General features: G+C 33.4%; 1 protein-coding gene across 1 annotated transcript; it reads left to right on the top strand.

The window, feature by feature from the left end:
- The first annotated feature begins 430 nt into the window (after nt 1-430).
- Nucleotides 431-12931, top strand: LOC18033324 (protein transport protein SEC23). The gene is made up of 12 exons (XM_006420986.2): nt 431-1338; nt 1447-1620; nt 3657-3818; nt 4819-4961; nt 7573-7648; nt 7787-7959; nt 8052-8133; nt 8427-8504; nt 8971-9132; nt 9237-9500; nt 10764-10868; nt 12212-12931. Exons 1-12 carry the CDS (start codon nt 580-582, stop codon nt 12356-12358), a joined length of 2325 nt encoding a protein of 774 aa, XP_006421049.1. The 5' UTR covers nt 431-579; the 3' UTR covers nt 12359-12931.
- Nucleotides 12932-14918: the final 1987 nt, after the last annotated feature.

Below are 14918 nucleotides of genomic sequence, written 5' to 3'. Positions count from 1 at the left end.
ATCATTAGTAAGATCAATTCATTCTTAAATTTCATGCAAGTGAGGTTATTTTGGTCATTTTTGAAAGAAAAATGGATATATTTGATTCGAGGGAGTAAACTACGTTTTTAATTTAGAAATCACAAAGGGCACAGCAAATCCAATGGAACACAATAACAAAGGAAGCATCATGATAACAGTTGAATATTACCGATACAAATACCACCGTCGTCCGTCTCCGACCATCGAATATTATCAATAAATTATTTATCAATAATAATCCATAACAAAGGAAGCATCATAGTATACAATTGAAAATTACCTATACAAATGCCATCGTCGTCCGTCTCCGAGTCCGACCATCAAATATTATTACTAAAATGTTTAAAAAATTATTTACCAATAATAAAAAAAAATTATTTACCACATATTATTATTGACTCATGCTAATTTTATTTCTTCACTTGCTCTCATCTCGGTGACCACCTGACCCCGTTCTCTCCCTTTTCAACTGGGGTCGCCATTTCTTCCTCAAAGATAAAAAATTCAACAAACGCTCAGTTTTTCATCATCACAATCGACGCAATTTAATTATCCATCATGTCGGAAATGGCCAGCACAGATCCTGAAGGAATCGACGGAGTCCGTATGACGTGGAACGTTTGGCCGCGTACCAAAGTCGAAGCCTCCAAGTGTGTGATCCCACTCGCCGCTTCCATTTCCCCGATCCGTTCGCATCCCGACATCCCCACGCTCCCTTACGCGCCTTTACGTTGCAAGACCTGCACCGCTGCTCTCAACGCCTTCGCCCGTGTTGATTTCACTGCCAAGATCTGGATCTGCCCCTTCTGCTACCAACGCAATCACTTCCCGCCGCATTATGCCGCTATTTCCGAAACTAACCTCCCCTGCGAACTCTACCCGCAGTACACCACCGTGGAGTACACACTCCCTCACAGTATGCAAAATCCGAATAATCCTAATCCCGATCCGCGATTATCTCCCGTCTTCGTGTTCGTGCTGGACACGTGTATGATCGAGGAGGAATTGGGGTATGCGAGATCCGAGTTGAAGCGGGCGATCGGCTTGTTGCCGGATAACGCGATGGTGGGGTTAGTTACGTTTGGAACGCAAGCTCACGTGCATGAATTGGGATTTTCGGACATGTCAAAAGTGTATGTTTTCAGGGGCAATAAAGAGATTTCAAAGGATCAGGTTTTGGAGCAATTAGGGCTTTCTGCTTCGGGACGGAGAGCTGCTGGAGGCTACCAGAAGGCTGCTGTCCCTAATGCCTTTCCCAATTCGGGTGTCTCTCGTTTCTTGTTGCCTGCTTCTGAATGCGAATACACGCTCAATTCGGTCTGTGTCTTTGTGTGTGTGTGTTTTTTTAATTTCTCTTTTTTTGGTGCGTTTAAAATGTGAATTGTTTAATGCTTGTTCTGACTTTTCATTTTTGGTTAATTGTAGTTGCTGGATGAGTTGCAACCCGATCAGTGGCCTGTTGCACCTCGTACCCGTCCATCACGTTGCACTGGTGTGGCTCTTAGTGTTGCCACAGGCTTGCTTGGTGCTTGTTTGCCTGGTACTGGGGCTAGAATTGTTGCTTTGGTTGGTGGTCCATGTACCGAAGGGCCAGGCACGGTAATTCATTTTATATTATCAACTATTTGGTTCTGGATTCGTTCTGTTCTATTTTTATTATTTGAAGCTAGGAATCATTTCTTTGGTATCATGACAATTGAATTAATATTAGACATGACTCGTTTTATGAGTCTTCAATCATAATTTGCCATCAGCTAATTGTGTTTGCTGTACATCCTTAATTTTAAGTTAACGAATAGAATTGCTGTCAACGTTGATGTTAACTATGTGGCAATACAAGAGTAGTCTTATCATCTTTCATGGTCCATTGCTTTTACTGCTTCATGATTTGTTCCTTAAAAAGGAAAAGAATTGTCTTTTGATCTGGATTTCTGTTTTGCGGTTTAAAACCCCAATTCGGTTAGGCTAGATCTAGGTTGTGGCCATTATACTTATTTTTTTCCAAGCAACAGCTAACAAATTTCCATTTTATTTAAATTGTTATGATTGAATAATATCAGGGGGATTTGTTTGAGGCACTGTCCATTCTGCAAAGTTTTGGAATGAGTGAAATGTTGCAGTTCCATTCAGCATCATTCTCCATTTTTTTTTTCAAATCTGAAAATGAATTAAAACCGTGTCCGTTAATGGGTTTCAAAACCAAGATTTGGAAAACGAGAAACAACCTTTTTCATGAAACACTGCGTTAAGTTGGGAAAACCATGAAACTGGAATGTTGCTGTTTCTTCAAAAAATAAAAAGATGGAACTTGTGAGGAACATGATGATTTCTTTTATCCAAACCAACTTGCTTTGTAATCCTTTAACATTATCTTTTTTAGATACCCTATTACAGTATGTTCTGATATCATCAGCCACATTATCATGTTTGATATTCCTTTTATTTTCTATGCAATGGTTTTGTCCACCCTTTTTTTTCCTCTCATTTGGTGATTTGCACAGTACTCTTGATTTATCATCAAGATTGAAGCTATTAATCATAGAAAATGTGCTCCCTAGAGCTTTTGGTTACCATTTTAAAAGCTTAAGGGAGCTAAGGACACCCTTTAAAATACTCATGTAACACATAAACAAATATGTGGGCACACCACTGATTTTTATAGCATGTATGGGTTGATAGATGCCATATTTGAGTGGAAGCCTTGTGTATTGACAATAGTGTATTTTGTTTATTTAAATAGGATTTATGGGTTGATAGATGTCATATATGGGTAGAAGCCTTATGTATTGACAATAGTGTATTTTGTGTATTTAGGTTCTATTTGGGATTAAGGTGCTGTAACTTTTAAGTTACCACTGTTGTGGAAAAAAAAACCGTAACTATGAAACAAAAGTTAATAACATATGGTAAATATAAATTTTAAATAATAATTTTGACAAAATTATTAAACATATAATAGATTTTTTATCATACAAGTGAAAAATTAGATCAAAATAACTTCTAAGCTACAAGAATTATTGTTTACTAAACACTTTAGTGCCGTAGCTTTTAAGCAACAGCTGTCCAACCTCAATCCCAAACGCACCCTTAGAAGTTGTGAGGGTAAGATTCTCCCTTGTGTATTTGCGTGAACAAGATATGAGTACATTAGTACATTACACCAGGTAGTCAGATTGGTAGCTTTGTTTGATAAAATAAATTTACTTTATGGAATGAGATTAGAAGAAAAGTTGACATGAGATTATTACATTTAGTTTTAAGTTAGTCATGCATGAAGAAGTAGAGGAAAAGGAGAAAAAAGGATTTAACCTTGCACATGCTACCAAACACAATCTTTGTATGTTTTGGATGTTAGTTTTAGATGAGTTTCTGCTGGTATTTTTTGTTTTCAAAAATTTGTTTTTGAAATACATTCGCAGACGAGTTCTGAAGTCTTATAATAAAAATAATACAATATTTAATGTTCTTCCCATTCTACATCTGATTCTCTCCTGTCTCTATGCTGTTGTAATTTCTATTATTATTGGGTTATTACATCTGTAATTAGAACGGATAAGAAGGAGGGACACAAATATGTATTAACTAAAAATAAATTCTGATAATCATAAAAATATTAATTTATTAGACTTTTGCAGATTGTATCAAAAGATTTATCAGAACCTGTGCGGTCGCATAAGGATCTTGACAAAGATGCTGCTCCATTTTTCAAGAAAGCAGTCAAGTTTTATGATGGTCTTGCAAAACAGTTGGTTAGTCAAGGTCATGTCTTAGACCTTTTTGCTTCTGCACTTGATCAGGTATGAATATTCCATCTTGAAGTTCATTGTATGAATCCAATCTAGTTGGCTGTCTTATAAATTTATTATGCAAAAAAATTGGATTATTGGTTTTTGTTTCTAGTGACTTGCATTATTGCATTTGATTTTCTGTCCCCTGGTCTGCAGTATACCTGATATTAACACCTATCTTATTGTAATACTTTTAACTTTTTCTTGATAAAGAAAAACTGTTATCATTTCTTAATGGCTATGCATGATCTACTAGTCTTGCCATAACATTGTTTACACTTCTTAACGATTTCTGAAATCAAATGGTGTGACTGATAGAGCTAAATTTTTCTCACTGTATAGTTTCACAAAAAATCGCAGTAGGCCTCTAAGATACATGGAAACTGTTTGACTTATGGAACCTGAGATATTTGAAATGATTGAGGATAATATTTTAAAAATTTATTATCCGCATTGAAGCCATATTGAGGTCATCTTTTTATTTATTTATTTATCTCTCAGGTTGTTTTATGTGATTAATGATTAAAGATTTCCAGTTACTCGAGTGTTGCTGTGTGCTTAGTTTAGTGAGAGTGGTGATGTCAGTGGTTTACTTTTCTACAACTGCATGAAGCACATAAAAAAATTGTGATCATTTTCTGGAGTTCAAGTGCAGTGTTTGCTTATTGTTATAGAGGAATTTGCTTTTCAAGCATGATCCATAACAAGTTTTGATGACTTACTGCATATTTCATTACAATTATTTGAAGCTGCCCTTTTTCCTTGTGTGCTTATGTGTTTCAAAGTTTCTTGTATGCATATGGACGGACTACCAATATATTTTTGGGTGTTGTGAAGAAATTTATGATTCCATTCATTGTTTCCTTTTACATCCCTTTATTTATGAGTTGGAAAAAAAAATTATTTTGGAAAGAATGATTCAATTGATCAATAATAATGGTGTTTTCGCATTAAAGATTATAGAAATTTTGTTGTGACTCGGGCTCTCTTGGGTAATGAAATCTTTTAGGTTGGGGTTGCAGAAATGAAAGTTGCGGTAGAGAAAACTGGCGGCCTTGTAGTTCTAGCAGAAAGTTTTGGCCATTCTGTGTTTAAAGATTCTTTCAAGCGTATATTTGAAGACGGAGAGCAGTCTCTCGGCCTTTGTTTCAAGTGAGTTCTTCTGTAAGATCGGCTTTTTTGTGTTTGTTTATTTGTAGTTAGTTCCTTCTCTTTGTCAGTAATGATTATAAAGTTGCACTTGACTTTTTTTCTTTTTTTGGGAAATTATCTCTGCACCACCTTTCTTTTGTCATATGTACATCTAACCATCACAAAATTTTGACATGTACTTTACACCACCTTTGTTTTTAAGTTTGTTTCAATCAACCACTTTGACACTAAAAAATGACCATTTTATCCTTAAATGAATTAAAAGACAATTTTATTCTACAAATTTTTAAAAAATAAAAAAATTATAATTATAAGAATATCTTTGAGTTTAATAAAAGAAATAAATCTTAAATCCAATATGTTAATTTTTTATAATTATAATTTCATTTAAAAATTATCATATTAATTTTTTATAATCATAATTTCATTTAGTTTGTATGGGGAAGTTTCTTAATATTAATTATAGGGAAGTTTAAAATAATTATAGGGAGCTTTCTATTATGTTAATTTTTGTGAGCCTCCTTATACTAAATAAATAAAATTATAATTACAAGAAGTTATTTTTATAATTATAATTTCATTTAAAAATTATCATCTTAGATTTTGAGATTTTTTATTTTATTGAATTTAGGGGTATTCTTATAATTATATTTTTTTATTTTTTAAAATTTTGGAGAATAAGTAGTCTTTTAATTCATTTTGGGGGTAAAATGGTTATTTTTAGTGTCAAAGTGGTTAATTGATGCAAGCTTAAAAACAAAGGTGGTGCAAAGTACATGTTAAAATTTTGTAGTGGTTAGATGTACATATGACAAAAGAAAGGTGGTGCAGAGATATTTTTTTTTTTAAATTGAAAAAAATCTGAAAATCATTGTGGCCTTAAAAGTTTTAAATAATAAATAAACCATCTTGGGGAAAACATAAATAAAATATTATTTTACTCATAAGTATTAATGGAAACTGTTTTAATATAAGTTTTGTTGGAGTTTATGGTGTTATATGAAATGTGTGTGTGTATATTTAAAAGACAATTTTTAAAAGAGCAAAACTCATTGAATACTGCATGCAGAAAATTCTTAAGTTTTGATGTTGAAGAACTCCAGTTTTTTATTATTATCTTTTTTGTTCTTTTGATATGAAAGACAAAATCAAGTGTGTTAATGGTGTAATAGTATGAATTTCAAAATGGACCATAAGTCTACAGAAAAACCTGATAATGGATATCCACGAACTATAGGAGAACCGGGAACAGACCCCAACCCCCTCTTACAAAGAATAGACCTTGAGAAAAGAGGACCTCCTTAGAAAGACTCCACTTAATAGATGTCTACTACTTTTAAAAGAAGGGAAAGTGATATGTTTTACATAGATTAGTTAGGGATCATTTTCTGAAGAGAATTTAATGAAGTTTTTTACTTTTGAAAGTTATCATGATTACTTTTTGTGTTCTGTTAAAAATGATCGAAAATCCCCATCAAGTTTGAAAAGTAAACAGACTTAGTTACCTAAATGAATTACGTTCGGCCACATTAACGGCAAGTATTTAGTCAAAAACAATCAGGCTCTGAGTCATATTTTACCTGTTCAATAATACCTATAGTTTCAACAACACCTATGTAGTTTGTGAAGTTTTGCTTGCTATAATGTAATTAGTTGAGAAATTCTTTTACTAGGCGAGCAGCCGCTTCAGAGCTCCAATCTTTTTGTTTTGACTCTAAAGCTTCCAGATTTAGCTGTTCGCTTGTGAGGAATCAATTTGCGACTGTGGTTTCTTTAGTATGCAATATGAATAAGAAGAACGTTGAGAAAATGAGGTAGAGTAGCATGATAAGGTCTTTAATGAGCGAAGAAAGAAAAAAGGAGAAAATTCTGAAATAAATCTCAGGACGCTGTAGCTGCTGGCTTAGACTTCCAAAAAAGTGAACACTGGGAGGAAGCTCCTGAGGCATTCTTGATTGATAATATTAATGTTTCTCGAAAAGAAATGTAAATATGATTAAGCTGGAAACAGAAATAATGACTAGATCATAAGTTTTAAGGCTTTTCAATGAGTAAAGAAGGAAAGTGGAACTTGTCATAGCTGTATAGTTATACAATAGTTTTGGAGCTTTGATCGGCAAAGGGGATGATTCCCAGACAAAGCATCCTGAATAACTCTTTAATTAATCATTTGAAATTACCCTGGCATTGTATAAACAGAGGAGGGACATACTATTGAATCCCATAGGCTCTGCAGTTCTAGCAGAAATCATCAAGAATCTTATCATTTCTCTCTAAGCAGTTTTGATCTTGGAAAGTCTAGCAAATGTAATTTTGCTATGAAATAGTGGTAGCCACATAACTTAATTCTGTTTGATTGCTGTTTGGTTAAATTTAATTGCTCAGAAACTACTTTAACCTTCCTTCAATTATTTATGTACTTTGCATGAAGTTGCCATTCATTCTAGCTTTTCTCTCGGTTTTACTCATATGAAGTTGTCTTTGCTGTTCTTACCATATGGTTACTTGCTCAGCCTAACAACAACCAAAATTGTTTTTCTATTTCATTTGGCTTTATACATTTATTCAGTATTCTCTATTCTTTTAAACGTATTGTTTGTTCCCCTTCCAGTGGTGCACTTGAAATTATTTGTTCAAAGGACATCAAAATTCAAGGGATTATTGGACCTTGCACATCCTTAGAAAAGGTTAGGCTGTATTCGATCATTATTTTGTTTGATATGATAATGTACATATTTTAATTCTTATTTTTCCTGTCCACAACTAAAAGGCTGGATTGAACTTCTGTAAATGATGTTCTATGTTGCTTATTGCAATTCTTGCAGAAAGGACCTAGTGTTTCTGACACTGTTGTAGGAGAGGGGAATACTACCGCTTGGAAAATGTGTGGCCTTGACAAGAGTACTTGCTTGACAGTATTTTTTGATCTTTCATCAAGTGAGAGGTTAAATACTCCAGGAACCATAAATCCACAGTTGTATTTGCAGTTTCTGACAAGGTATGATGGTGTTATTTTCTTTTATCTCTATTTTTAACACATCTTTTGTGGAATTTGCTTGTGATCTTATGTATTTCGATATCATTTTGCAGTTTCCAAAGCCCTGAGGGTAGGTCAGTGCTGAGGGTTACGACCGTAACTAGACAATGGGTGGATAGTGCGGTTAGCTCGGAGGTTAGTTTAGTTTCTCAGTCTTACTCTTACATGATTTGGATAGTTTTTAATTATCTATTAACCACACCTTAGCTTCTTCTCCTTATTCAAGATTTTTTGAAGCTTTAGATTCATTAGTGCTGTTTTGTCTGTTTGGTTTGGGTGCCCCATTGATATGATGTAAAGATATATATGCATGAGAGTCATGGAAGCTTAATTATCTACTTATTTGGTTCTCCTTACTTAATGATCAGGGTTTCCTTAGAAACTCCAAACCAAGTGTCAATGCTGAAAAGGAAAACTTATTTTTGCAGGAACTGGTACAAGGTTTTGATCAAGAGACCGCTGCTGTGGTAATGGCAAGATTAACTTCTTTGAAAATGGAAATGGAGGTATTTATTTATTTTGCTATTCATTTAATTATATTTATTTGTGTTTTTAATCTCGCTTTTCCCTTTATCTAGTTTTGATGCATCTGTAAATAACATTAAGGGTCATATATCAATTTTCGGATTGAAATCCCCTCTATAATTGCATAACATATGCATTGTTGTTGTTATGTATCTTTGTACAAACAGTAATTGAGCTACTTGAGGCTTGAAGTTTGGTTCAAGTAGTTTTATTTCATGTGAAATTAAACATTATTGAGCCTCCACCAATTTTTTTTGTCAGATTATTGGGATTAATATTTTATCTATAACTGCACAAGTTCTTACCATAACATATTAATTGCCTTATAAAAATAAATTAAAAACAAAACCTGTTTCCCCTGTTATACAGTTTCATTCTTTATCATAACATGGCCATTACCCTTTATAGCCATGTTTCCTACCTAATCATGGACTTTGCTTTAAACAGGAGGGGTTTGATGCCACTCGGTGGTTGGACAGGTCACTCATTCGTCTCTGTTCCAAATTTGGTGACTATCGTAAGGATGATCCAGCATCCTTCACATTAAACCCAAGTTTTTCTTTGTTCCCTCAATTTATGTTCAATCTGCGGCGATCACAATTTGTACAGGTAATTTGACTTGTAACTATTTTCCTGTACTATTTATGTTTTTATAGTTATTTGACCTTATGTAAATATGCATGCCTAATATGCTCCTCTCTCTCGTGGGATAGGTCTTTAATAACAGTCCAGATGAGACTGCCTATTTTCGAATGTTGTTAAACCGGGAAAATATTACCAATGCTGCTGTCATGATTCAACCATCTCTAATATCATATTCGTTCAATTCTCTGCCCCAACCAGCATTGTTAGATGTGGCTTCCATTGCAGCTGATCGCATCCTCTTGCTGGATACATATTTCAGTGTTGTCATTTTTCATGGAATGACAATAGCACAATGGCGTAACATGGGTTACCAGAATCAACCAGAACATCAGGTATATACTCATCTGCATACTACTTGACTGGGTCCGAGTTTAAGTTGTGATGCATTTAAAAGCATTGGCTGCATATTCCCTAAAGCAGCTGCAGGACACTTGTACCTCATGTTACTACAAATCATATAGTTCTGCTCATGCCTCGGTGCCACTAAGTCCTAGAGGCAGCATTGAGAACACATGAAAAACTACTTGACTAGATAAATATTTTCTTCAGTTTTCACATTGAAGATCTCTTGAGCATAACATTCTCCACTACCCTTTGCCTCTCAGTTCAGTGTTTGTATTTCTTATAATAGACTATTGAAATTTATAAGTTCTCTCACTTGACACAATCTATCATAATACCTTCTTCGGGAAAGTGTAGACTGAGTACCTCCTGCTTGCAAATCTAGTATGGAAATGATTTAGATTAATGCATTCTTTCTTTTAATGTAATATTGGATGGATGCCTCTAAGGCTCTGTTATTTCTGTAGACTACTTTTTTCCTCTTTTGGTATTTTACAAAATCCTGTGAGCTTTAAGAGGTTGAGGAATATATTCTGAAGTAATATTGGCTTGATATCTGTTTTCAGAATTTCCTGTAAATCACACATTCTACTGATTCACCCTCGTTGTCTTGCTATGGTAGATGAATTGCTAGCTGTTCTTGAGCTATAACCATAACACGAACGAAGTATTCCTTTTGATTATTGTTTTCACTGAGCCATCTCCATGAGCATAGTCATCTGAATTGCTAACGGAACAGCAGGGCTTTTGCCTGGTAGCAGGATGAGGGAGCATTTAGATGCTATACTGATCTTATTGACATAAAAACTTTGTATTGGAATCAAATTGTCAAGAGCAACAACTTTGAAATAATGTTCTTTAAATGAACACTTTGATTGGAGTCTTCTTAAGCGTAGGATATGAAGAGGTGTTCATTACACTTGAATGGGAATTTCAACCATGCATTAATTAAGGTCTATTCACGACATTGCATATTTTATGCTGTGAATCACATGTTGGAGTTCGTCCACAATATCATTTGTGGTTGTCATTGAAGTCTAAGATTATTATGGCCAGTTGTGTTGCAAAAGAAATTTTGACTTGGATATGGTTGAAATTTTTATATAGATTTTAGTTAGAGTTTCTTATAAATCCACTAATTATCTGGAGACTTTGATAGGAATTTGGTCAAAATTTCAAATGATCATTAGTGGGCTTGAGTATGACCTTTACGTTGGTTTCAATTATTTTATTCTTGTTACGTTATTTTACAGGCATTTGCGCAGCTTTTGCGAGCTCCTCACGATGATGCTGAACTGATCATTCGGGATCGTTTTCCTGTTCCTAGATTGGTGGTATGCGATCAGCATGGATCCCAGGTCTGTATATACTTTTTCAGATTTTAGTTTCTGATGCTTTACAGCAAAAGTGAATTTTTCTTTAAGAAAATGTATGCCTTCTGAATATGGTTCAGAATTTAAGATATAGTAGTGTGCAGCTATGGAATGGTCTAACTAGTAGCTTTACATATAGGATAAACCAACCAAGTAATATATTCTTTTTTTTTTTTATTATTATTATTATTATTATTATGATTATTATTTATTTTATTTTATTTCTTCACTCAGAAACAAAATAAGTATATTAGATATAGGAAATGTACATAGTGGAGGGACAAGAAGTCCACAAAGACAAAAGACAAAAATCCCCAAGCCCAAGAGCTACAAATCCTGTAAGATCAGAAATTCTAACTAATGATATTACACCATAGCTGCATTGCAACTAATCAAAATAAAAAAGAATGACGAATCTTTAAACTCTCATAGAAAGCCCAGAATTTAACTCTGTCCCAAATAAACATGTAATCTTCCATCACTTTGTTCTCGAAAGTTCTTAAGTTTCTTTCAATCCATAGGACCCAAAATATAGCCATAGCTGCGCAACCCCATAAGACAGAAGCCTTTCCCCTACTGTTAACACTAAAAAATTTGTGCAAGTATTCTAATCTTACATTCTAGAAATTACATTCAATAATAAAGAAAAGAAAAGAAAAAGAAAAATGCTTCTACATAATGTATGCTGGTCTGTCCTCTTTTCTGATATTTTACCTCTATTGACCTGGTGAGTGATTTACTGTATGTCTTGGTAGTTAGGCAAAAGCTCTTATCTTTTATTGGCACAGAGCAGAAATTTTATGGTCTTTTGTAATTCTCTATCTATCACATAATAGTGCATCATAGTGGATGGGTTGAAGGAAGTGAAAATACCAAAAAAGAAAAAATGTGGAAAAAAATGAAGAACCTGCCTAGAAAAATAAAATTAAAAATTAAAAATTAAAAGCAAATAAAGGATAAAGGCTTTTACTTAACATAATTATAATATATTTGGCTGGTGTAGAACAGTTCTTCCTGCTTTCTAAAATAAGGCAAAAATGGAAAAATAATAACTCTCCTCTGTCGATTATGCAATTGTTTGGATTATTATCTCTTCAAACCGCCTGTTGACACCATGAATTTTAGTTCCTTTGGATTGAAGAATTTTAAGATTTGATCAAACCTTTTTCTGTTGCTTTATTTGTGTGGCTAACTTCTAATGTCTAAACATTCGATTATTCATTTGATATTGTGGACCTGGTGGTTGAACTGATATTCTGGAAATCTTTTATTAACTATTGTCCAATAAAACTTATTGTGATTTGATTGTTTAATGGCATGTTGAGCAGGCAAGGTTCTTATTGGCAAAGTTGAACCCATCAGCTACATATAACAATGCCAATGAGATTGCTGCTGGGTCAGATATAATCTTCACAGATGACGTGAGCCTTCAAGTCTTCATTGAGCATCTTCAGAGGCTGGCTGTGCAATCTTGATAGCAGAAAATAGTTATCAGTTCTTTTAGATTAGGGAAATTCCCCTAATGTGAGTTCTGTATCCCCTTTTAATCCGATGCTACATACAGTTCTTTTCCTTTCTTTCCATTAATTTTTCTGAAAAGGTCAGACCCCTCATAATTTGAAAAATAAGGATAGCTCATATTATTCTTTTGGGTGGCGGGAGGTTTTTGTGCTTCTGGAGATGAGAGTCAGAAAAGGTTAGTTCAATTGGAAGAGTGATATGGAAAGGAAGGGAATGCGATGTACACACATCCATGCTTTCATTAGAGGGCCATCAGGAAGATATCTTTACCAACTTCTCTTTTCTTGTATTCAGTCAGGTCAGAATGTGTTTTGTGTATTTTGAAATTTCAAGTTAGATACCTCAACAAGGTTTGATTCTCTTAGGTTAAAAAGGTTCAGTGAGGTAAGTTGTTTTGTTTCAGACTCTCTCATAGCTCTATAAATTTGTTGCGCTTATATTTTATACCAAATTATGAGATTCAAAACCATTTTGAATGTATTTTGTTTGATGGAAAGAAATCAGAAAGTGAATATATTAATTGACTATATGTGGCTTATATCAAGATGGCATTCGCCTCCCATTAATAAGGTCGTTTATGGTATGAAGCATGCCACTTTTCCTTTGACTTAAAAGGTAAGTACTTTGTTAATTGTCTTGGGTGGATGGCAGTGATCTTATTGGCTAGTATAAGAGACTCCTTCCAGTTTGTCACAGTAGTGTATCTCATAAGTTCTAATGTTCTATCAAAATATTTGTTATATCTCGCAAATGATGCACTTGAGAAGTTATGGCAGTATTCTAATTGATGTGGCACCTATAGTCATAAATATTATTCTGTATCGAATTTGTAAGTCTTATCATTATCTTAAAAAGGTTTATTGTAAGTAAAATAACATCAAAATTCTTCGCTATGATGCAATTCTGATCAATTTCTTTGTGGGATTAGGATCCTCTTGTTATTTTTTCCTTTTCTTGCCTTCCAATTTTTTTTCCATAATCTAGTGAAAATGTTAATTTAATTGTATATTAAGTGAAAATACCTAGCACGATTGTTTATATTAGATACAAAACTTAATTTTGGTACTCGTGGTGTGTGGTTGGGAGGAGAGAAAGGAGAGGAGGAAAGTAATTTAAATTATATTGTAATTTTTGTTGTTTGATTGGACAAAATATATAAGAATTTAATTTTCATGAGAATTTAATATCCATCATAATATAGAATTTGAATTTCACACTCAGGAGTGAAAAATTTAAATTCCTCTTGTATTGAAAATTAAAATTTTCAAAATTATCCTTTAACTTTTTAGCTTGATTGATGCTATTAATATTTATTATTAATAATTTTATTTTATCAATTTAATATTATGAATAATTTTATATTGATTAAATTTAATGAATGATTTAAGAAACTTAACAAAATAAATAAACTGATTTATTTAATATAAAAATATAAAATATAAATTAATTGTCGCCGAAGTCGTTGGATCGTCGTTGGACTACCTTCGAAAGGTCGTCGACCACAGTCAATCGCTGTCGAGTCACTATCAACACACACACATATTTATAATGTTTTAGGATTTTTTGACATTAAAAAAGTTGGTATTGATATTAAATTATATTTCATTACTAATGTAGATAGTTTAGTATTTAAGGCAAATAATAAATTTATCTAAAGAAAAAAATTGTAATTTCTTTCCTACGCCTATTAAATTTTTTGTTAAATCAAACAATAAAATTTTATTTTACTATTTTTCTCCACTTGTTTCTTCTCATTTTCCTTCCATTTCGCTCTTTTTATCTCCCCCTTTCTTTAAACCAAACATTACCTTTAAGGAGAGGATTTTTATCATTCTTTACTTTGGTGCTTAATTTTGTCATGTTAAATCTCTTTTGAAAAATGATAATTGCCCATAAAGAGCCCAGCACGGGCACAGCACAGAAACGGCAGTCTCCTGCTGCTGTTTTTGGCCATGCTTTGTTGCCAAAAAAAGAAAAAAATAATGGGGGCAGCAAAAGTGGCAGCCAAGAGCTGAAGGGCAAATGTCAGCGCTCAACTCCTTATGCGAGCAAATATACCATATTTGATCCCTTAAATTATATCATTAAATTTCATTTCTTAATTAACCCTATAAAAAATTTAGAATAATCTCATTCTCTCAATATAATCCATATGATTCTCATAATACCCTTATCATTTTCACTTTCTCTTTTACACATTGGATGGTTTGTGTATTCTCAATTATATTGTTGACTTCTGTGAAATTAAATCTAGCCCTGTTGATGGTGATGAAATTACCTGCTGGGAATGCATGGTTTTGCCCGGATTTTGAGGTAGATGATAAATCAACAGATGAAATTCCTCTGGAAATTTATCAAAATTCTCATTAGCGTATAAAGCTTAAATGCTTATCCGGTGCAAAGCAAAAAATTAAATAAATAATGTTTAAACTAGTTAGGGTTGCCATGTTTGTGAACTGAGTAAAAAGGAGTGCTGCGTGTCCATGTATTCAGGAAGAAATGAAAAACCCATGT

The sequence above is a fragment of the Citrus clementina genome, unplaced genomic scaffold (genome assembly GCF_000493195.1).
Source record: "Citrus clementina cultivar Clemenules unplaced genomic scaffold, Citrus_clementina_v1.0 scaffold_9, whole genome shotgun sequence".
NCBI lineage: Eukaryota > Viridiplantae > Streptophyta > Magnoliopsida > Sapindales > Rutaceae > Citrus > Citrus x clementina.
This window is presented reverse-complemented; position numbering and strand designations above follow the sequence as displayed.

Excerpts from the sequence above, each read along its gene's own strand:
- LOC18033324 (XM_006420986.2), top strand. The coding sequence starts at position 580 with ATGTCGGAAATGGCCAGCACAGATCCTGAAGGAATCGACGGAGTCCGT. Across the intron at positions 1,621-3,656 it reads GTACCGAAGGGCCAGGCACG|ATTGTATCAAAAGATTTATC; the intron begins GTAATTCATTTT and ends AGACTTTTGCAG. Across the intron at positions 10,869-12,211 it reads GCGATCAGCATGGATCCCAG|GCAAGGTTCTTATTGGCAAA; the intron begins GTCTGTATATAC and ends CATGTTGAGCAG.